This window comes from Schistocerca serialis, unplaced genomic scaffold, assembly GCF_023864345.2.
Source record: "Schistocerca serialis cubense isolate TAMUIC-IGC-003099 unplaced genomic scaffold, iqSchSeri2.2 HiC_scaffold_1353, whole genome shotgun sequence".
In the NCBI taxonomy this organism is placed as follows: Eukaryota; Metazoa; Arthropoda; class Insecta; order Orthoptera; family Acrididae; genus Schistocerca; species Schistocerca serialis.
The window spans coordinates 5,350,078-5,373,285 of NW_026047573.1; the positions used below are offsets into that span (position 1 = coordinate 5,350,078).

Genomic DNA, 23,208 nt, shown 5'->3' on the forward strand with positions numbered 1-23,208 from the left:
CATGCGGGAACATGTCCCTCAATCCAGATGCGATTGTAAGTACGAAGAAGGAAACCCTTACCCGCAGGAGAAAGGATCTTCAGCATCTGAATATGAATAGAATCAGGCCCTGGAGCGGAGGACCGTGACCGGGCAAGTGCATTTCCGAGTTCCCGCATGGTGGAAGGGGCATTATAACTTTCATGATTCGAGGAGCGGAAGTTAGGTGGCCTAGCCTCCTCTGCCTGTTTTCGGGGGAGGAAGGCAGGGTGGTAATGAGAGGAGCTCGAAACCTCTGCGAAAAAGCGGCCGAAGGCATTGGAGACAGCCTCAGGGGCCACAAGGACGTCATTCGCGACCGTCAAGCCAGAAACTGGTGAGCGGACATTAGTGCCAGATAGCCGGCGCAGGCTACCCCAGACAACAGAAGAAGGCGTAAAACTGTTGAAGGTGCTTGTGAAAGCAGCTCAGCTGGCCTTCTTGCTTTCTTTAATAATATGACGGCACTGCGCATGTAATCGTTTATAATTGATACAATTCGCCACTGTAGGGTGGCGTTTAAAGGTGCACAAAGCACGTCGACGAGCACGTAAAGCATCTCTACATGCTGCGGTCCACCAGGGGACCGGTACGTGACGTGGAGAAGAAGTAGTGTGAGGGATGGAATATTCAGCAGCAGAGAGAATGACTTCTGTGAGGTGTGCGACCTGACTATTGCAGCCTGTGAAGGTCTGATCCTGAAAGGTCGCCCTGGAAGAGAAGAGCCCCCAGTCTGCTTTGGAGATGTTCCAACTAGTTGAGCACAGAGAGGGGGTATGATGCAGGAGATGGGTAACACACGGGAAGTGGTCGCTCGAATATGTATCAGAAAGTGCATACCATTCAAACTGGCGTGCAAGTTGGGTAGTACATATAGAGAGGACTAAATGGGAATAGGTGTGAGATATGTCCGAAAGAAAAGCAGAGGCGCCAGTATTGAGGCAGACAAGATTGAGCTGGTTGAAAAGGTCTGCTAACAGGGAGCCCCTTGGGCAGGATGCTGGAGAGCCCCAAAGGGGTTGGTGGGCAGTGAAGTCTCCAGTTAACAAAAATGGTGCAGGTAGCTGAGCAATAATTTGCATCATGTCTGCCCTGGTAGCGGCAGACGACGATGGAGTGTAAACAGTAGAAATGGAAAATGTAAAAGTGGGGAGAGTGATTCGGACGGCAACTGCCTGCAGGCCGGTGTGCAATGTGATGGGATCGTAGTAAATATCATCCCAGACCAGCAACATAACCCCTCCACGAGCCGGAATACCTACCACAGGGGGTAGGTCAAAACGGACAATGGTGTAGTGTGCCAAGGCAATTTGATCGCATGGGCATAGCTTCGTTTCCTGGAGGGCTACGACGAGCGGACGGTGTAAGCGGGAGCTGCATCTTCAAGTCGTCTCGGGTGGAGCGAATGCTGCGAATATTCCAGTGAATAAGTGCCATCGTGAGAAGAAAAGGAAGATGAAAGAAAGGGTCACCTTGAAGGCCGCTGAGGGCCTGGCTTCGAGCGAGCACTGCCGCCGCTATCAGTAGGCGGACAGTCATCGTCCATTAGTTCTATAGGTTCATCGGCCATCTTAAGAAGATGGCCGATGGAGGGGGAGCTTCCTCTGCAGGTGAACGGCCAGATATTCGGCTACCAGTGGTGCGGCCAGGCGAAATGGATGACGTCCTGGGGCGGCAAACGCTGGGTGGCGCACGAGAAGAAATGTGCCGTGGCGGAGAAGGAGAACTGTGCTTCCTATGAGCCTTCTTGGAAGATCGTTTAGTGGAAGTACTGGTCGACGGCTGGGAGTTCAATGTACATAGGAAGTCTGCACGGGACGGTTCCTTCTTGAAGGCCCGTGCATCTGACTTCTGGGTCTTCGACTTGGCAGAAGCTGATGAAGGTGCTTGTGTCTGAGGGGTGACGGGAGGAAGAGGAGACGTCGACCGAGCGATCTTAGCACTGGCCGAACGGACGACCGTGGTGCTGAAGGTCAGATCTCATGTCTGCATCGCCGCCTCCCTGGTAGTCAGTGGAGAGGCGAGGGCAGTACTGTATTTCCCGCTGGGGCAGCGTGGGCTTCCTACTAGCAAATAGCTTGCGAGCAGCCGAGGTGGACACTTTCTCTTTGACCCGAATTTCTTGGATACAGCGTTCTTCCTTGTAGATGGAACAGTCGCGGGAGGACGCTGCATGGTCACCCTGACAGTTCACACAATGAGGAGACGGAGGTGGACAGTCACCCTCATGGGCATCCCTGCCACAAGTGACACATTTAGCCGCATTGGAACAAGACTGGCGAGTGTGATTAAAATGCTGACACTGGTAGCAGCGCGTAGGTGTCGGGACGTAGGGGCCAACAGAAATAACCTCGTAGCCCGCTTTGATACGCGACAGCAGCTGAACACTATCAAAGGTCAAGGAAAGTGTCCGGGTTGGTACAAGGTCATTGTTGACCTTTTTCATGACCCTATGGACAGCTGTCACGCCCTGCTCAGCGAGGAAAGACTGAGTCTCCTCGTCAGTAAATCCGTCGAGTGATCGAGTATATACCACACCACGAGACGAATTCAAAGTGCGGTAAGCCTCCACATGGACAGGGAACATGTACAGGAGTGTGGCCCAAAGCAATTTTTTGTGCCGGAAAGGCGCTCTCAGTTTCTAGTAACAAGGTACCATTACGCAACCTGGTACACGACTTGACAGATCCAGCTATGGCATCTACGCCCTTCTGGATAAGGGAAGTGTTGACAGAGGAAAAATTCTTGTCGTCCTCAGATCGAGAAACTACGAGGAACTGTGGGGCAGGCGGTAGTACTTTTGTTACTGGTGGCTGGTCAAGTTTCCGTTTATGGGCAGAAGGCGAAAGAGAAGAAGAAGTGAAATCCATTGTGGAGGAATCCCCCATGATTGCCAGCATCTCCGATGGCGCCCGCCTTAGGTGAATGTTTACACCTCAGGTATCAGCTCAGGCAATCACCCCTCCCTGGGCCTGGCCTTTACCAGGGGGTACGTGCGTGCCTTACTTGTCTTCCCAGGGCAGGGAATTACGCGTTCCCCCGTCACCGGCTACGCGTGAGAACGCGTGGGTCGGCCTTCAGGCGCGCACAGGGAAGAAGGAAGAAGAGGAAAAAGAAGAGAGAGAGGACAGACTGTCTCAAACGCCGAGGCGGAGACCAGAGAAGGCGAGGAGAGGAGCGGAGAGGAGGGGAGGAAGGCATGGAGAGAGGAGGGGAGGAAGGCATGGAGAGAGGAGGGGAGGAAGGCATGGAGAGAGGAGGGGAGGAAGGCATGGAGAGAGGAGGGGAGGAAGGCATGGAGAGAGGAGGGGAGGAAGGCATGGAGAGAGGAGGGGAGGAAGGCATGGAGAGAGGAGGGGAGGAAGGCATGGAGAGAGGAGGGGAGGAAGGCATGGAGAGAGGAGGGGAGGAAGGCATGGAGAGAGGAGGGGAGGAAGGCATGGAGAGAGGAGGGGAGGAAGGCATGGAGAGAGGAGGGGAGGAAGGCATGGAGAGAGGAGGGGAGGAAGGCATGGAGAGAGGAGGGGAGGACGGCATGGAGAGAGGAGAGGAGGACGGCATGGAGAGAGGAGAGGAGGACGGCATGGAGAGAGGAGAGGAGGACGGCATGGAGAGAGGAGAGGAGGACGGCATGGAGAGAGGAGAGGAGGACGGCATGGAGAGAGGAGAGGAGGACGGCATGGAGAGAGGAGAGGAGGACGGCATGGAGAGAGGAGAGGAGGACGGCATGGAGAGAGGAGAGGAGGACGGCATGGAGAGAGGAGAGGAGGACGGCATGGAGAGAGGAGAGGAGGACGGCATGGAGAGAGGAGAGGAGGACGGCATGGAGAGAGGAGAGGAGGACGGCATGGAGAGAGGAGAGGAGGACGGCATGGAGAGAGGAGAGGAGGACGGCATGGAGAGAGGAGAGGAGGACGGCATGGAGAGAGGAGAGGAGGACGGCATGGAGAGAGGAGAGGAGGACGGCATGGAGAGAGGAGAGGAGGACGGCATGGAGAGAGGAGAGGAGGACGGCATGGAGAGAGGAGAGGAGGACGGCATGGAGAGAGGAGAGGAGGACGGCATGGAGAGAGGAGAGGAGGACGGCATGGAGAGAGGAGAGGAGGACGGCATGGAGAGAGGAGAGGAGGACGGCATGGAGAGAGGAGAGGAGGACGGCATGGAGAGAGGAGAGGAGGACGGCATGGAGAGAGGAGAGGAGGACGGCATGGAGAGAGGAGAGGAGGACGGCATGGAGAGAGGAGAGGAGGACGGCATGGAGAGAGGAGAGGAGGACGGCATGGAGAGAGGAGAGGAGGACGGCATGGAGAGAGGAGAGGAGGACGGCATGGAGAGAGGAGAGGAGGACGGCATGGAGAGAGGAGAGGAGGACGGCATGGAGAGAGGAGAGGAGGAAGGCATGGAGAGAGGAGAGGAGGAAGGCATGGAGAGAGGAGAGGAGGAAGGCATGGAGAGAGGAGAGGAGGAAGGCATGGAGAGAGGAGAGGAGGAAGGCATGGAGAGAGGAGAGGAGGAAGGCATGGAGAGAGGAGAGGAGGAAGGCATGGAGAGAGGAGAGGAGGAAGGCATGGAGAGAGGAGAGGAGGAAGGCATGGAGAGAGGAGAGGAGGAAGGCATGGAGAGAGGAGAGGAGGAAGGCATGGAGAGAGGAGAGGAGGAAGGCATGGAGAGAGGAGAGGAGGAAGGCATGGAGAGAGGAGAGGAGGAAGGCATGGAGAGAGGAGAGGAGGAAGGCATGGAGAGAGGAGAGGAGGAAGGCATGGAGAGAGGAGAGGAGGAAGGCATGGAGAGAGGAGAGGAGGAAGGCATGGAGAGAGGAGAGGAGGAAGGCATGGAGAGAGGAGAGGAGGAAGGCATGGAGAGAGGAGAGGAGGAAGGCATGGAGAGAGGAGAGGAGGAAGGCATGGAGAGAGGAGAGGAGGAAGGCATGGAGAGAGGAGAGGAGGAAGGCATGGAGAGAGGAGAGGAGGAAGGCATGGAGAGAGGAGAGGAGGAAGGCATGGAGAGAGGAGAGGAGGAAGGCATGGAGAGAGGAGAGGAGGAAGGCATGGAGAGAGGAGAGGAGGAAGGCATGGAGAGAGGAGAGGAGGAAGGCATGGAGAGAGGAGAGGAGGAAGGCATGGAGAGAGGAGAGGAGGAAGGCATGGAGAGAGGAGAGGAGGAAGGCATGGAGAGAGGAGAGGAGGAAGGCATGGAGAGAGGAGAGGAGGAAGGCATGGAGAGAGGAGAGGAGGAAGGCATGGAGAGAGGAGAGGAGGAAGGCATGGAGAGAGGAGAGGAGGAAGGCATGGAGAGAGGAGAGGAGGAAGGCATGGAGAGAGGAGAGGAGGAAGGCATGGAGAGAGGAGAGGAGGAAGGCATGGAGAGAGGAGAGGAGGAAGGCATGGAGAGAGGAGAGGAGGAAGGCATGGAGAGAGGAGAGGAGGAAGGCATGGAGAGAGGAGAGGAGGAAGGCATGGAGAGAGGAGAGGAGGAAGGCATGGAGAGAGGAGAGGAGGAAGGCATGGAGAGAGGAGAGGAGGAAGGCATGGAGAGAGGAGAGGAGGAAGGCATGGAGAGAGGAGAGGAGGAAGGCATGGAGAGAGGAGAGGAGGAAGGCATGGAGAGAGGAGAGGAGGAAGGCATGGAGAGAGGAGAGGAGGAAGGCATGGAGAGAGGAGAGGAAGGCATGGAGAGAGGAGAGGCAGACAGTGAGATGGAGAAGAACAAAGAAAGGAACCAACCGAAGGAAGGAAGAAACGAGAAGAAGCGAAAAACCAAAATGACCGCAAATATAGGTCGTGGAACCGTCCGTCTCCGGACGCAGGCGCTAACTACCCCTTGAGGGGGAGGGACTCTTTCTAGTCGCCTCTTTCGACAGGCAGGAATCAGGAATACCTCGGGCCTATTCTAATCCCCTGGACCCACATTTTGGGGGGGGGGGGGGGGGTAGATGGTGTAATGTAAGAGCATTCAGTGAAAGCGATGACATCCCACCCCACCTCCCCACCTGAAAAGGTGAAGCCTAACACTGTCTTCATGTTTGACTATCTGGCTGTCGAAAAGCAGGCTCAAATTCGTAGATATTTCTGCTTTGGTCGTCATATGGGTGTTGACGTATTTTATCTCAGACGTATTCCAGAATCTCAGAACAGTTGGTGAGGGATAATGCCAACCTCATTATAGCCTTCAAATAAGACAATCGCAATTTAACATACATTTACCAGGCTCATGTAGGGACTGACATGTCATACAATGAATTTGTAAAGATATGTGCTGATTGTTGGAATCACTCACAATCCGGTTTTCTCGTTGTTGATAAAAGGCGGAAACTGAATGATGGTAGTTATAACCGGAACTTCCAGCAGTTTCTCCATATATAAATGTACAAAATAGCTGAGTGCGTCAGTAGACACTACACCATGGACAAATTCGCAAGCTTGGCGGATGCTCAATCTGAGAGGTTAGGTGTGCATATAATGCTCACGTGTATACCGATATGAAATTTAAGAATCTTGAGGCAAGACTCGGTAAGCTTGCAAGGGAATTAAAGGACACTCAAACTTCTTGCACTTAACCAAAATTGGCTAGAGAATAGATTTAGCGCAATTGGAGAGAAGATAGAAGCTGAGGTGGTTGTTATTGAAGGTGGAGGTGTAGGGAACAAGAAGAATGACAAAGCATATATAAAACCACGTGATATGCACAGCTCTGATTAGTATGCTCCGAGATGTCGACAAAGCATAAAGTCATTCAGCCACGCAAAGCAGTTCCAGAGAAATTACGTTAGCTGAGGATGGGGCATATGGGTTGCGAGCAAACATTAAGAGAAACCTTTAAACATGTTACCGAATCTATCAGTAAGATGGCTTCGCGTGATAATGATTCAATCGCAGAATTCACCAACCAGTATTGAGCGGGTAAGATAGAACATTTGTTGTCAGTGGGGAGAGACCGTAGATGCTAGGCTCAAACTGTAAGTTTATATGATAGCACGACACGCATCGGGGATACAGAGTTTAAAAGAACACCTGGCTTAATGAATCTTATCTTCCTAAGCCCCTCAAAAAACTTAAAATACTCTACCAATAATCGCAAAGTGTATGGTGAAATACTGCAATTGACTGAGCTGTATAAAATTCCTGACAGAACACTGAGAAACCTGCAAAACTCTAAATACAGAGCCATTATACAACCTTTACTGAATGAGCATCCTAAAAGCATTGGTGAAGGTGTAGACTTTCAGCATAAAGGCGTGAGCAATCAACTCCCGCAGTATATATATTACGATGAGCCGGATGAACTAATAGACTTCGACTGTTGATGGCTTCGGCTGCTGCATGCAGCACAGCTCATTCGAATGAGGTTTTTTCGATAATCTCTGAGCTTTGAGAGAGAGGTATTATTTAATAAGTATGGAGACGGTAGTTCGAGAATTGCACAAGCCACCACACGAAACATATCCTCTGAGGCATGTTATGATTAAGCGGCTGGATGACTTGTGGCAGGCCAATCTTGTAGACATAAGTCAATATTCACTTGAGAATAATGGATTCAAATACATTTTAATGGTTGTTGATACATACTCTAAATTCGCATGGGCATTACCTGTCAAAACTAAAACCGGTAGAGATGTTGCTGTAGTGTTTGAGCGTTTGCTGCAGACAGGATCGAATCGATGCCCAGACAATCTTGAAACTGATCATGGTGGTGAGTTTTACAATGAACATTTCAAGACTGTGATGGAGCGGTACAGGATACACGACTACTCGACGTTTACCCACCTGAAAGCTAGCTTCGTGGGCAGTTTGAACAGAATGGTCAAAGCTCAAATGTGAATACCTTTTAATCTTCGCGGTTCTTACAAGTTGCTTGATATCATCCCACAAATAATTGCGCGGTATAATAGAACCAAACATAGTACAATAAAAATTAGACCGACCGATGTTCGCTATAATTCACTCATGGACAAAGTATATTTCCACATTAAATGCTGGACCCGCGCAAAAAGAGGTTCAATGTAGGCGACTTAGTACATATTTCAAAATACAAGACAGCGTTCGAGAAATCGTACTTACCAAACTGGTGAGCGGAGATATTCACAGTATCCAAAGTGCACAGAACGAACCCTAGGACATATATCTTAAAGGATGGCAAGGGTGAAGAAATGGCTGGATGCTTTTACACAGAAGAATTGCAGAAGAGTTCTGAAGCAGATGTATTTCTCATCGAACGCGTGATAAGACGTCGCGGGAATAGAGCGCTAGTTAAATGGTTAGTATTTCCATCATCAGAAAACAGTTCGATTGACGCTGACGAGTTAGTGTATAACAGGGAGCGTAGACCTCTGTCTCCTCGGTAGTGTACCATACATGATAGGCAGCACACCATAAGAGGTGGAGGTGGTACTTTTGAAAAATTTCCTTTTGAATTGCACATTCCGGGGTACAAATTCTGTGGGCCTGAGACAAAGCTTCAGAAACACCTGGCACGCGGTGGTAGCGGCATTAACCTACTAGACGAAGTCTGCCTTGAACACGACCTCGCATTCGCTGCAAATAAAGATCTCCCAGCACGCCACGTTGCCGACCGAATATTAGCCGATAGAGCTAAGCAAATAAGGCGAAGAAAAGCTCTCTGAATAGGTCAGCGCGTTGATGCATTCGTAGTTGATAAAAATTAAGTTCGACATGTAGGTGATGAGTTGCAAACGAAATATGAATGCAGCGCGAACAGCTTTTGGGGCGAAGAAGAACGAACCAGGCACTTTGAAAAACTGTATTCTCACTTCGATGTGTGCAGCTAAACGTGTGTTGAAGGGGGGGGGGGGGGGGGGGGGGCGAAGGGGAAAGCGAAGAAGACGACTGCAATTAAACCACCTAGAGTCCTACCACTACCAAACACATCATGTGGAATTATTCCGTTCCTCGTTCCAGACCTTTGCAGCTCTGGTGGCGGTAGGTTCACTTACAGGTGGAGCTGCAGCTGTAGCCAAAACGTCAAAAACGCACAGAATGCACAGGCGCATCTAGAGGAAGCCAGAAGACATAATCTGGCCACGAAAGCAGCAGCTATCGGAAAGGGTCTCTACTTGAAACCATACAGAAAAGGACTAGGTATCTTAATAAATAAAAAAAGTTCGTTAGTTATCCTACCTGATCGAGCGCTCACGAATAAAGGTATCATTAATATTGTTAAAGAGGAACTTCACATTCCTGGATTCCGTTGCCTCTTTATGCGGGATACATCACCGAAGACTATGTGGCGGACTAATGAGTGCGGAATTGTAAATATAGATGTTGCTGGGGGTCCAGGGATCCATTGGGAGGCGTATGTTAAGAAAAGTGTAAATACAGTACAATATTTCTATTCATTTGGGATTTACAACCGCCTGAAGATTCACAACGTTACTTCACCAGCAAAAGTCGTGTTTTCTACAATTTACGGCGATGTCAGGACTAACACATACCTGTGCGGTCATCTCCACATTATGTTCCTCATCACAGCCATGGCAAATTAGCCTTCACCTGCATCAGCGAACTTCTGGAATGCGCGCTATATTTAGACCGAACGGTGAGAAGTCGAATGCGCGCTTTCTCCTCTCCTTGTCAGAGCTGGTGTGCGAACATCCACACATATGAAAGAGCCATAACTGAACGCACGCCCATCATTTGAGGTTTAGATGCAATGTCATACACACTGACTTTAAAAGAGCGAGTATCAGCATTACGTGCAAATTACTTTCCGGCGATTTAAGTGCAGGGGACTGGAGTATTGCCCTGATTCGTCTGGAGGCGTATAACACCATTCCAAATATCACCAAGAGCATCTGGAAATTGACGGTTGGAAGGATATTCTACAAATACAACTTGGTGCTTACGATATTGATGATTTAAACGAAGTCTTAAAACAGTAAGGAAAAGGTATTGACTGCGGGCAAACATTAATATCCTTAAATCAAATACGGGCAGAGAGTGCTACGATCGACTTTAGACCGAGATTCAATAGGTCCACTGCTAGGTTTTGCAAATGATCGTGTTTTGGTGTGGGACGCCAGTAAATTTTATGCATCGGATCAAGCTGTAGATATATTACCAGTCAGCACAATTGACGTTGAGTGCAATATTGCCACGAACTCATACCTCAACGATACGTTGATTCATCCCTACAGTCGGTACTGGGTACAAAATAGTTCAAGCCCCCACAAACTATATATCTCCGAGTAACAGTTAAAAACATTGGATTACCTAGAACTGCGTATTGTTGACTAGAGTAATCAGCTTCTTACCTTTCGAGGAGAAGAGATCATTGTACGCTTGCACAATTATTAAAAGTATCACAACACATGGTGCAGAGTTGTGGGAACTAACCCTGAGGCAGATAGATCGCCTGCTGGCTGTCGAGATGGATTTCTGGAGACGAAGTTGTGGATACTCCAGACTTGATCATATTAGAAATGATACGATCAGAGAGGTTATGAATGTCAAAAGCACAATCCTAGACTACATAGAAAGGAAGCGCCTACTGTGGTATGGTCACTTACAGCGTATTCCAGACACAAGACGGCCAAAACGGGTATGGTAATGGACTCCACATCAAAGAAGAAGGCGCGGTAGACCTGCGAGATGTAGGAAAGACGACGTCAACGAAGCAATGGGTGTGAGAGGTCTTAATGAAGGAGACTGGATACACCGTGAACGATGGAGATTGGGATACGAGAGGGGGCGGCAGCCGTAGAAACCTCGCTCATCTATACATGAACACGTAATAATGCCTAACCGGAGAATAAACGCGGGATAACTAAACCGTTGATTGTGGCAGGGTTAGTGAAGTTAACCGGAGAATAAGTTAAAACACACACACACACACACACACACACACACACACACACACACACACACACACACTTGAGGGAGGTTTCTAACCTCCGCCGTGACCAGCCGCATGACTGCAGCGCCCACAGACCGCTCGGCTACTCCCGAGCAGCGACGATTCCAATTTTATATAAATGTTTCGTACAACTACTTTCGATCTCATGCTTGGGAAGCTGGAGCGTATGAATGAAATGTGAAACTACTTCCGAACATAAAGCTTTTTGCTTGTAGTAAGCTTGATAAGCATTTGATATTGGTACTTCGCGAATTATATTTTCTCGTGTTATAAAAATGACCATTTGTGCCAAAACTGTCTCGTTTATTTGGTGTTTGTTACAATAGCTACAATATTAGACAGGCCTATTTTGTTTTATCTAGCAGACAGTGACAAAAACACGTAATCATATTGAGAAATGACAAGTCTTGGGTACTGTTTGTATGAACGGCTTTTTCAGTATTAGACAAATAATTTCTTTTTTCATGTAGCAAAACATTTGACGATCATTGATGAAGTAAGATTCTTTCCCAGAAAGGAAACAAAGTTAGAGAGAAAAATGCTACGTTTAAGAACTGAAGAAATGTGTACTGTCTTGCTTGTCTCTTCTACTGGTTTCATGTATCCTATTTTTAATTTTATCTCACAAAAAAGCGAGTTATTAGCTATAGGCAATAAAGAATGCAAATATTCTGAAGAGTTCTTGTTCTCCCGGTCACAAAATATCCCATCCTATATTGATTGCGATTTTTTTTTTCTGATGCACATAGTCTCAGTTATAGTGGGAAATATGATAATCTTCACGTGACCGACGTTTACGTTCAGTGATTTTGCTGTTTTCTCTTCGTTTATTGCTCTCACATCAAGTGGAAACAAAATGGATTTCTGTGGTTGGGAGCTATCAAGTGAATTAAAATACATTGCCACGAGTACGGAAGGCTAAAATATGTTATTAGTTTCAGATTTTATTTTATTTCCACCTTTCTGACAGTCAAGCTACAATAGCCTTACAGAACAATGAAGTTATTTTTGTCGTTTTGGTAAGGAGATTTGGCTTTTATTAATCTTTTCCGCTCAGGCAGTCAATTTGTTTGAAACGAACTGTTTAATTCCACACTACTGGCTGGTTTCAACTGTTTGCTGCATTTCAAAAGTGCATGTTTTCACCTTCTAGCACGTATGGAATTATGTTATAATGAAGAACCAAATATGAAATAATACATTTCTGGTACTCCAAGAAAATTTACATTCGAATCTGGACATACGAATGTGCACTTCAAGCCGAATTACGCGTTTTAGTGTGGTTCACAAAATTCCGATGCTCTTTGCGTATCATCTGATGTCTTCTTTCTTTTATGACAATGTAAGATCTTTTAATGTCTCACACCTACGAAAATGCGAGCTTCCAGAATCCTAGTAGCTGCGCAAGCGCGGTAACGCCTGTTATCTGGCACTCTCTGGTAATTACTGAGACTAACCTATTTCTAACAGGTCACGGGAAAATATTGCGAATGGTTATTTGAAAAGCGTTAGTTTCAAAGTAAATTTTCTTTTATGTAAGATGAACTATGTGCAAGAATTTACGATGAATTCCTTAAATCACAGAGCGTTTGACTCATTTAAAAATCAAGTCTGGTATGAACATTTTGAAAAATTTCGAGCTCAGAATATCAGTCATGTCTTTGTTAAAAATTTTACTGGCACATTTGTGGGATGTGTCTAAGTGTAACGGGCACAAAAAAGATCAACATGATATGTGAAAGCTTAGCTTCTCTTGCAGCTTATTACTCTTAGAGACCAAGATTATATGTGAAAACTCTGCTTTTCTTGTAGTAACAATATGTATATTAATTTAAACCATTAACGTTTCCTATCTGTGTGCACGCGCTACTTAACGGTGGTATTGCTGCCACATGTCCTATGCTCCATATTCGACGTCATCGGCTGGCAAGATCACGTGACATGAGCTATGACTGGCTACAAAAGCGCATTGCAATCTTTATTTCAAGGCTTCGGAAAGTGACACGAGGAATTTAAGTTTACACTTTCGTAATACGAAAATATGCAGCGTACACGTTTCCAAATTTTTTTTTTTTACTGAATGTGGTTTTCTAAAGGGCCGAGAAGTACTACACTGATGTATAAAACCATAACCATTCAAAGGATTGATAAATTTTACAGTTTCGAGGAAAACTACCCTGCCACTTAACAAGGAAAAAGTATTTACACCCGGGAGAGTGTAATTTTAACCGAGAAATCCGGGAATTTTTTTTCTTGTTCTCTTATACACCCTGTATTTACTCCTGTCAGCTTAACGTCCGGGAATTCGGTTATAAATAGAACGTTATTCACAAGAGACCAATCTGTGCTTACGTAATGTGCTGTGTCAAATAATGCACGTTTTATACCAGGGCCGGCCAAACGCTGCACAGTGTGCAGACGTGCGGAAGTGCTGCACATGTGCTTACATGTGCGACAGTGACATCTGTTATTAGACATGTGTCCTAAATGAATGAAGGGGGCTCCACTTCCCTGTTTATGTGGTACAAGCAAGAGCGCAACATTCCCAGTCTCGTTTACCCCTGTTAACCGTAACCTTAACAGAGAAGTACTGAGAAATGGCAAATACTGTGAAAAATCAAATGACAGGAGATCTATGTTCTCAGTCGTTTAAAAATGACTGGGAACTGCAATTCTTTTTTGTAGCCGTTGGTATAAACTCACAGTGTATGCTGTGCCGCCGAATAATAAGCAGCTAGTGTAAGTTTTCAATTGAAAGACACTACAATACATATCACAAAGACGAGTGTAGTGTACTCAACAGTGAAGAACAGCAAGCAAAATTAAATGTGCTTAAGAAAATGGATGAGACACATCAACTCTTATTTCTCATGACCAGTGATAAACCTGTTTGGATTTATTCCTTTCATAATTAAAAATTATTGTTTAATAACTGTGCATCATTGCCTCATTCTGCTCCATGTTACATTATTGTCAGGAAAGTTGGTCATTAAAGCGATTGTTCCAATGTATACTTACATTTAGGTTTTTTTTTGCGTGAAGGCTACGCTCAGCTGAAGTCGATAAAACATAACATTCATCTAATTGTCGGTTATTATGCAGATTTCAGACGTAACTGATGAAAGATATATCAATAATGGTATTGAAATAACAGGTGATCATCGGGGGCTCTGCGGTTATCATTCTGTTCAGAGGTCAGTGAGACAGAAATTATGTGGGTGTAACTGAGGGCACCGAGAATTAGTTATAGGAAACCTTGCATTAGTTTAATGTTATTTTAAATCACGAGTAAGGTTCGTTGGAAGTCTAAGTACTCTTTCTTAAATACTAGATCAAAAGCATTACGCGTATTTACGTGCCGTAAGTCAAGCTGCCTTAATAAAAATCCACGGTTGTCAACTGTATTACTTGTCTTACTGAGTTAAACTGTTAATATAAAAGACATCTCAATGAGTAGATTGTGACAGTATTTTAAATGTTTAATACGCTAAATACCTTCCCATGGTTGGCCTGCTAGCTGTGGAAAGAGCACTAGAATGCGCCGGTACAGAGTATCCCAGCAAGTGGATAAAGCGACATCTGTGCGTAGAAACATGCACTACATGAACGCTGACGGCTGCGGCGTGCACGCTGTGACCCGAAAGCTGCACATGTGCAGAAGCACCGCACACGTGCAGAATTTATGGCCGGCCCTGTTTTATACCAATCAGTCCACGCATATCAACTGTCGTAGACAATTTTTTATTAATAACTTACTTAATAACGGAAGATCTTGTACGGTTTCACACTGCAAGAAGCCTCTTCTTTGACATGCGCACTTACAGTAGAAATATTTGACGCAACATCTGAAACCCTGAGTTCTCGATAATTTGCAACTGGAGGAATTCTTAGCCTATTTCTTTGGAACTGTCATCAGAAACACCTCACCTCTAAAACGTGTCACCTCTTTAGCACACATTGCAACAAACTTCGTTTTTTTATTACAACCTACATTCCTGAAGGAGATGTCAGTGTGGAATTTCATACAACTGTATTTCTTTAAATGAGTGGCTCACGACTGGAAAAACAGAAACGTTGGTCAGCTTACGCGTGACACTTATGCTGTAGAATTTCTTTAGTTTACAACAAATATTTATTCCTTACTTCTCTTTTTGGACACTCCCGTTTCCTCTACGTTTACGCATTGGTTTCAGTTTTACTTGTTACTGCAAATACTTCCTCACTCTGCATGATTACAAATACACCACGAAAGAGAAGCCTATGCTGGATGTAGTTGCGCAGGGATGAAGGTACGTTTAACGTTTTTGGAGTCTAACATTATGTATGACTTGTCCATGGCCTCTACGCTCGGCCACTGTTGACTGGTTCGGGCAGGCTGTCCAGGTAGTCTGTGCTCGATTACTCCGTCATGCAAAACTAGCCCGCCCGAACATCAACTGCTCTACTACACGCAGTTTATTGACCGAACGACAAATTTCGTAACAGTCTACACAACGCACGTCCCGACAGACTTCATGATTTCAGCGCCGCCCTGCTCCTAGAGCTGGTTATGACGTTCTGTTCTACGCGATACCGCTTAGAAGGGGACCTCCCCATCGCACCCCCCTCAGATTTAGTTATAAGTTGGCACAGTGGATAGGCCTTGAAACACTGAACACAGATCACTCGAGAAACAGGAAGAAGTTGTATGGAACTATGAAAAAAATAACCAAAATATACAAACTGACTAGTCCATCCGCAAGATAGGCAACATAAATGATAGTGTACGCTCAGGATCGTCGTGTTCCAGTTGTTAGCGTGTGCTGCTGCGGCACAAAAGGTTCTTTGTTCAAGTCTTCCCTCGAGGGAAAATTTTACTTTATTTTCGCAAAGTTATGATCTGTCCGTTCGTTCATTGACGTTTCTGTTCACTGCAATAAGTTTAGTGTGCCCCTCCAATGGGAACCGAAAACATTTGATCGCAAGGTCATAGGTCAACCGATTCCTCCACAGGAAAACACGTCTGATATATTCTATACGACACTGGTGACGGCATGGGCGTCACCTGACAGGAGTATGTTGTCGACTCACCTAACTTTTACACTTGGCGAATGCGTAAAAAGATTCTTCTACCTTGCCCGATTTAGGTTTTCTTGTGGATGTGATAATCACTCCCAAAAAAGTGATGAAAACATAAGAGTTTGTCACAAACTGCAACAAATGAATGCAACAGTTTCACAGTCGCTCAGTTTTCCCAGTGCTCTGTCAAAACATATGTTTTTAACGTTTTCAAATTTTTACGTGTGTAGACAGTCAAATCCTGCATATGTCCAAGCAAATCTGAACATGTCCTGGAATTTTGTAGATCGAAGTTGATTTTGTGTGAGTGCCTGAACTGAAAATAAAAAACTAAAATTTTCACTCTAGGCAAGTCTTCAACCAAGGCCCTGTCGTTTCGCAGCTGCTCACGCTAACCACGAGACCACGGCGCTCCTGAGCTCACACTATCCGTGATGCTGCCTATGTTACACATGGACTACTCAGTTTGTATATTATGCCTATTTTTTCCTAGTTCCACACAACTTCTTCCTGTTTTCTCCATTGATCTGTGTTCAGTTTTTCAAGGTCTATCCACTGAGCCAACATAACTAAATCTGAGGGGGGTACGATGGGGAGGATCCCTTGTTAGTATTCCACAGGAAAAGAATTGGGATTTGGCTTGGCTGTTCGAACTAACAAAGCCAGAAAAAGCCGTGATAAAGCTGTAGGTAAAGAAATGGCTAATGCAATGGACCAAATGCAGCTACGCTTTGTTACTTACGGAGCAGAGACCCGAAGATTTTCGGAATTATTTAAGAATAGATGAAAAATGCTTTTCGGAGCTCCTGAACGTCGTCAAACGATAGCCACATACGATTTCTAGCCACTGGCAGAATTTACGAAGACCTCAGATTCAGCGCTGTTAATCCCCAAAATTATTATCTAAAATCATTCTTGAAATCTGCAGGGTGAATCTTAGTTGCTTGAGGAAATATTCGTGATAAAGCAGAAGCGAAACGAAAATTATATTCATGTAAACTTTATGAATTTATGTTCGTATGTAGTAATAATATCCCCTATAATTTCAAGAAACTCCTTTCAGATTCGGACGACTGCAAATGGCGGCGGCGCATATTATAAATTCAGCAACATATTCTTAAGAAGTGAAGCACTTAACAGTTGTTAGAAAAGAAAAGTCCTTTACTTTGCTCTTCATAGCAGAACAGGCGACGATAGGTTGGATTTTTGTAACACTTCTAATAATGAACCAAGTGGATTTCATGAATGAAAGTCCGTGTACTGTCTATAATTCGGTTTTTAGTTCCTACTATCGATACGTATCTGAAACGAAATAAAAATCCAGTCTGTCTCTATTTAACGTTATCTAACTTCATTTCCGGTGAGTATTGGAAATAAAACCGAGAAACAGACAGACGACTAACCATTATTCACAAAACTGTGTATGTTTAATTTTCTCTGTTTGCCACATGAAACTACTACAGATTCGTTAAAAATGAAAGAAGCACTTCATTTCTTACCCATCTATTGCTATACTGCTCGCACGGCACGTCCCACAGACATCTGAAGACTCGAAAACTTTCCAGGAACTCTGTCATAAAACTTTCGTCTGCCTCGCACACTGCCATGTTAGCCACATTCGGAGTGCACTGAACCCCGCGCTTAGCGACTGGAAAGGAACTGTTGTGGGGCGGCTTGCACGACAGACTACACGATTTGTACGGTGAATGGGGTCGCGGGGAGGCGGGTGCGGCTGTCTGCTAGTCTTACCTAACAAACCAACCGCAAAGAAAAATCGCTCTTTAGACCAACAAGTCTACAGGCGTACAGTTGGTCGGTCGGTTAACAAGCTACACACGCACAATTTATCGGTCGGTCGGTGAACTGGGCATGTGTAGGGTAGGGTCCTTCACTGACAGCGAGACACTGATAGTAACTGAATAAGAGAAAGAGCTCGAAAATCTAGATTTCGCAGTAGCAGATTCCGATGTGTCCTAACAGGCATCTGACTTCAGTGTTGAAGGGTTTCAATACTATATCTTGCCAGGTATGTAGTATACCGAAGCAACATTACGACAGATCACTGGCAACACACTATGGGGAGTTACTGGCAATGCTTGAGGAAAGTTCGGTTGGGTGGCTGACCACGGTTTCTCTCGGAGGTTTGCTTGTAACCTCAGAATCGTTCCTTCAAACTACTATGAAATTATCGAGTGAGGTAACGCAGTGGTTAGCACAATGGACTCACATTCGGCAGGTTGACAGTGCAAACCTGCGTCCGGCCATTTAGGTATAGGATTTCCGTGATTTCCCTAAATTGCGTACTGAAAATGTCGGGATGGTTCCTGTGAAAGGGGACGGCTGGCTTCCTAGTCCACCCTTCCATAGTCCGAGCTTGTGCTCGGTCTCTAATGTCCGCATCTCGTGGTCGTGCGGGAGCGTTCTCGCTTCTCACGCCCGGGTTCCCGGGTTCGATTCCCGGCGGGGTCAGGGTTTTTCTCTGCCTCGTGTAGACTGGGTGTTGTGTGATGTCCTTAGGTTAGTTAGGTTTAAGTAGTTCTAGGTTCTAGGGGACTGATGACCATAGATATTAAGTCCCATAGTGCTCAGAGCCATTTTTCGGTCTCTAATGGCCTCGCTGTCGACAGCACGTTAAACTCTAACCTACACCCCCACCTACGAAATTGGAATTAATTTGGTCCAGATACAGAGAACCACAATTTGTCCACGAAATTGGTGTCACTAAGAACCTGTGCTCCGTACTTTGGGAACAATTGTCCACTTTTCAACCGGAAGTAATTAAAATTAGCACCAGAACGAAAAGATTTATCCAGCTGCGCTGGCTATCGTCAAAGACCAGGCAAAGGAAACAGAGACAGCTCAGCGTCGGAAAGCAGGAAATACGGATTTGTCATCGGTTTAGGGTCTAAATGAACAATATTTGAGTATACAAGGCTCCTGCACATACACACTAATTTATCGGATGACAGAATGACCAAATTGGTCGCAGCCTACACACGTCCGAACCGACTGTACTCGGCGATTATAGTGCCGCCCTGTTTGTTTTATCTTCAGTTCACTGCGTTTTTGTTCTAAGAGATCCGGCCTGGTTTTTCATAAAAAATAGTAACGGGGTTTGCATTGGCTGTTTTAAAGGTAAGAAGAGAAAATCCAGAAAGAAAGCTGTGGGCGAAGAAGTGGCCAATGCAAGGGAAGAAATACACCCATGTTCAGGCTGGGAGCTTATAATTTTCCTGATTATTTTAGAAGGGTGAATAATGCATTTCGAAGCTGCTGGACATCATAAAACGTTTGTTAAAGGAAAAATAATGCAGTCCTGAGAGAGGTGCTAAACTTCGAGGAGAGACTGTTAGCTGTATTACGATTTCTCGCCACTGGCGGCAGACCTAAGATTCAGTACTCTCATACCGCTACAATTATTAACTAAAATTATTCGGGAAACGTGCAACGAAATTTATAGCTGACAGAGGTAATAAATCATGATAAATTAAAATAAATAAAACAAAAGACGTTCACGAAAACGTTATTAATTTACTTACGGATGTAGTACAAAAGATGACCTGCAAATTTCAGAATCTCATTTCATATTTGAACAAGAAGGACTACGCATGAGGTCGGCGCGCATCATCTCCTACATCTACATCGTACAGATACATAAGAAATAAAACATTTTGTGACTGTTAAAATTGTTGGGTTGGGTTGTTTGGGGGAAGAGACCAAACAGCGAAGTCGTCGGTCTCATCGGATTAGCGAAGGTCGGGGAAGGAAGTCGGCCGTGCCCTTTCAAGGAACCATCCCGGAATTTGCCTGGAGCGATTTAGTGAAATCACGGAAAACCTAAATCAGGATGGCCGGACGTGGGATTGAACCGTCGTCCTCCCGAATGCGAGTCCAGTGTGCTAACCCCTGCGCCAACTCGCTTGGCGTTAGAATTGTAATAAATAAATAAATAAAAATTAAAGATCCCACACTTTGGACTACAGGGAAATTAAAATCTAAAAACAGAAATAAAGAAGATAGACAGACTTAATCACGTGTTGCACATAGAGAAACCACTATGGATTCGTTAGAAAATGAGAAAAGTGCATCATTTCTTGCATCTCTATTGTTATACTCCTCGCACGATGTGTCGCGAAAACATATGCAGTCTTTGAATTTCACTAAAACTTTGTCCTTAAAGTTTCGTCCGCCCCGGACGTCGAAATGTATATTACAACGGTATTTAATTCCGAGAGCTTTGTCAGAACAGGAGTTTCACTCATGCGATTGGCACGATCGCGCTACACATGACACAATTTTTTGGTTCGGTTGTCGACTGGTCGGACGCGCCCGACATCCCGACAGTAAAAGTTCGTCGGTCGGTCAGTCAAAACACCGACACACAGCCAATTTGTCAGATGGTCAGTTGGTGGGACGCCACAAGAGGCGCTGTTATCGAGTCACGTGATCTGCCTGACGTCTGCAACGGATGACACGAACAGCTGAGGGTTATTCGTCTTACTTGATTTGCGAAGGTTGGATCGAAGTATTACAGCGTTGTTTTGTTCCATTGTTATTTGCACACAGTTGGTGAGAGGAGTTTTGTTGTTGTTGTTGTTGTTGCTGTTGCTGTTGCTGTTGTTTTGAGTTTTGTTGCTGCTGTTGTTTGGGGCAGAGTTTTTGTTGTTTGAAAGGAAGGAGAGTTTTTATTGTTTGGAAGGGAGGAGAGTTTTTGCTGTTTGTGAGAGGAGGAGAGTTTTTGCTGTTTGCCAGAGGAGGAGAGTTTTTGCTGTTTGCCAGAGGAGGAGAGTTTTTGCTGTTTGTGTGCGAGAGGAGAGTTTTTGCTGTTTGTGTGCGAGAGGAGAGTTTTTGCTGTTTGTGTGCGAGAGGAGAGTTTTTGCTGTTTGTGTGCGAGAGGAGAGTTTTTGCTGTTTGCGTGCGAGAGGAGGAAAGTATTTGGTGTTTGCGTGCGAGAGGGGACGAGTTTTTGGTGTTTGCATGCGAGAGGGGACGAGTTTTTGGTGTTTGCGTGCGAGAGGGGACGAGTTTTTGGTGTTTGCGTGCGAGAGGGGACGAGTTTTTGGTGTTTGCGTGCGAGAGGGGACGAGTTTTTGGTGTTTGCGTGCGAGAGGGGACGAGTTTTTGGTGTTTGCGTGCGAGAGGGGACGAGTTTTTGGTGTTTGCGTGCGAGAGGGGACGAGTTTTTGGTGTTTGCGTGCGAGAGGGGACGAGTTTTTGGTGTTTGCGTGCGAGAGGGGACGAGTTTTTGGTGTTTGCGTGCGAGAGGGGACGAGTTTTTGGTGTTTGTGTGCGAGAGGGGACGAGTTTTTGGTGTTTGCGTGCGAGAGGGGACGAGTTTTTGGTGTTTGCGAGCGGGGACGGCTTTTGCATCAAGTTAACAGCCATGGTAAGTGAACTCTGATATTTCTTGTAAATTGTAGTTTGCAGGGACGTTAAGTTTTAAGACAGTGACAGTGTTCCTGTTTTATTTGATGTTCTTGTATACATGTTATGCAGGGAAAAATAAAAATGGCCGATATTAAGATATTTCAATCATTGAACCGGCCCTCTGATACAACTTGTCTAATAGCTTGCTCATTGTGAATACTTTTTTACAGTAAACATCAGACACATTACATTATTATTTTGCCTTTTTCGACTCGATAGATGGTTGATTTTTGTCAGCAGTGGCTGCGCTGTTTATTTTTGCATTAGAGGTTTTCCTTCCATCATATGACTTCAGATTTCGTATCCATCCAACTCGAAAAGCCCTGGGTGAAGGGTGTTCGACCAATAACGGACGATTCTTTCCATTAATTTAGGAAGTTTTCTTGTTGGTATTTGGCAGTTGTTAGTGGTTGGTAGGTGTCAACATCAGTTTACCATTATTGGTTGGTCATATTTTTTGTACTATGTCTGGAGAGTTTCCGTTTAACAGCGGACTTCGTGTTAGGTATGGTATGTGAAGGTTTACGTAATGGGTTTTTACGATTTCAATGTGTTTGTTTTCGTCACTATGGGCTTTCTTTTTTCTGCTATAATGACCAAGTGAAATGTGCGGTATCAGTTTTCAGAGATGTGTGTGAGTATCTGGTACCGAGGGTTTCGTTCAAGCAATACAGGTCAAGCGAAGTTACAATGCCACGGGTTTCGGTTTTGCGTATTTGGATTGTGCTTACTGCGCAGAACTTCGTGTGCTAAATTTTTTGGTTAATATTGGTCTGGAAAGGTGTCATTATTCTCAGTCTTTTGTCCCCACCGAGAATTTCTAACAGTGCTATGCGTTTCGTCATCTACTGAACTCACTCTGTGTTGTAACTCAGAGTTGCATCTATTCTGATTCCGTTGTAATGAACAGTAAAACTATACTGGTACATGACAGAATATGTTTACATCCTGTTACTTTAAGCACAATGTTTGCAATTGTAGTTCAGGAATTATACGCTCTCGATTTCTATAACTTGCAAGTAATAGGTTGGAGTGAATGTAACGGTTGCTGCTCTACTAGATCAAAGATACGTTCTAGACGTTCAAGAAAACGGAGGATGGAAGCGACTGCCGATTTACTTCGATACACAGCTCTCAAGGGACTTGTTCGAAGAGTTTATAATGAGTAGAAAGATAGTGAAAATCAGAAATTTTTTCCTTTCATTGGAACTTTGAAGGAAGGATCTGTCTTAGGAAAAACGTGAACCTAAAAGGGGAAACGAAATATCTCACGGTACACCAAATATAATTCTTAGAACCTTAGGAATGTGCTAGAATGCCTCACATGAAGTGAAAGAAGCCCAGTACATGTTCTAATGTTGGAAGAGTCAAAAGGGTTTTCGAAAACTGAGAAAATATAGTCATTCGGTACTATTTAGGTGGTAACTTACACGAAACGTTCCTAGTCTTCGAACCTATAAAAACTTGGTCGCTTATTCTTCGTCGGCCTTCATTAAGAAAAAACTACCAACCGTAATTTAAATTCCTGTTGCACAATCACATGACGGACCTGCACCTATGAGTGATTTTTATGTACGTACTCAAGCTGTTTTAAGCAAAGAAATCCCAGAAGCCACGTACACACTCTTTCCTCATCTTTTAAAGGATGAGGCTGTTGCCTGTTATGACCTTTCAAACTAACTCATACCCGTCTTTATCCAGGCCTTACAAATATCGCCCATTCTGCTTGAAGTTCACAATCGTATGAGGAATTCTGTGACCTGGAGTTCTCATGAGGTGTTTGCTTCCAATCTTAGATATTTTTTTAACTTGTTCATTCATGCTGGAAATATTTAT

The 23,208-nt window shown here is 45.4% G+C and overlaps 1 protein-coding gene across 1 annotated transcript; it reads left to right on the forward strand.

Annotated features, from left to right (window-relative positions):
- The first annotated feature begins 3,553 nt into the window (after positions 1–3,553).
- LOC126440168 (retinitis pigmentosa 1-like 1 protein) lies at positions 3,554–20,615 on the forward strand. The gene is made up of 2 exons (XM_050090610.1): positions 3,554–5,708; positions 20,512–20,615. Exons 1-2 carry the CDS (start codon positions 3,554–3,556, stop codon positions 20,613–20,615), a joined length of 2,259 nt encoding a protein of 752 aa, XP_049946567.1.
- The last annotated feature ends 2,593 nt before the right edge of the window (positions 20,616–23,208 follow it).

Bases quoted from the DNA above. Each gene is read 5' to 3' on its own strand.
- LOC126440168 (XM_050090610.1), top strand. From the start codon at position 3,554: ATGGAGAGAGGAGAGGAGGACGGCATGGAGAGAGGAGAGGAGGACGGC. The intron at 5,709-20,511 runs GTGAGATGGAGA...ATTTGCACACAG, and splicing joins GGAGAGAGGAGAGGCAGACA to TTGGTGAGAGGAGTTTTGTT.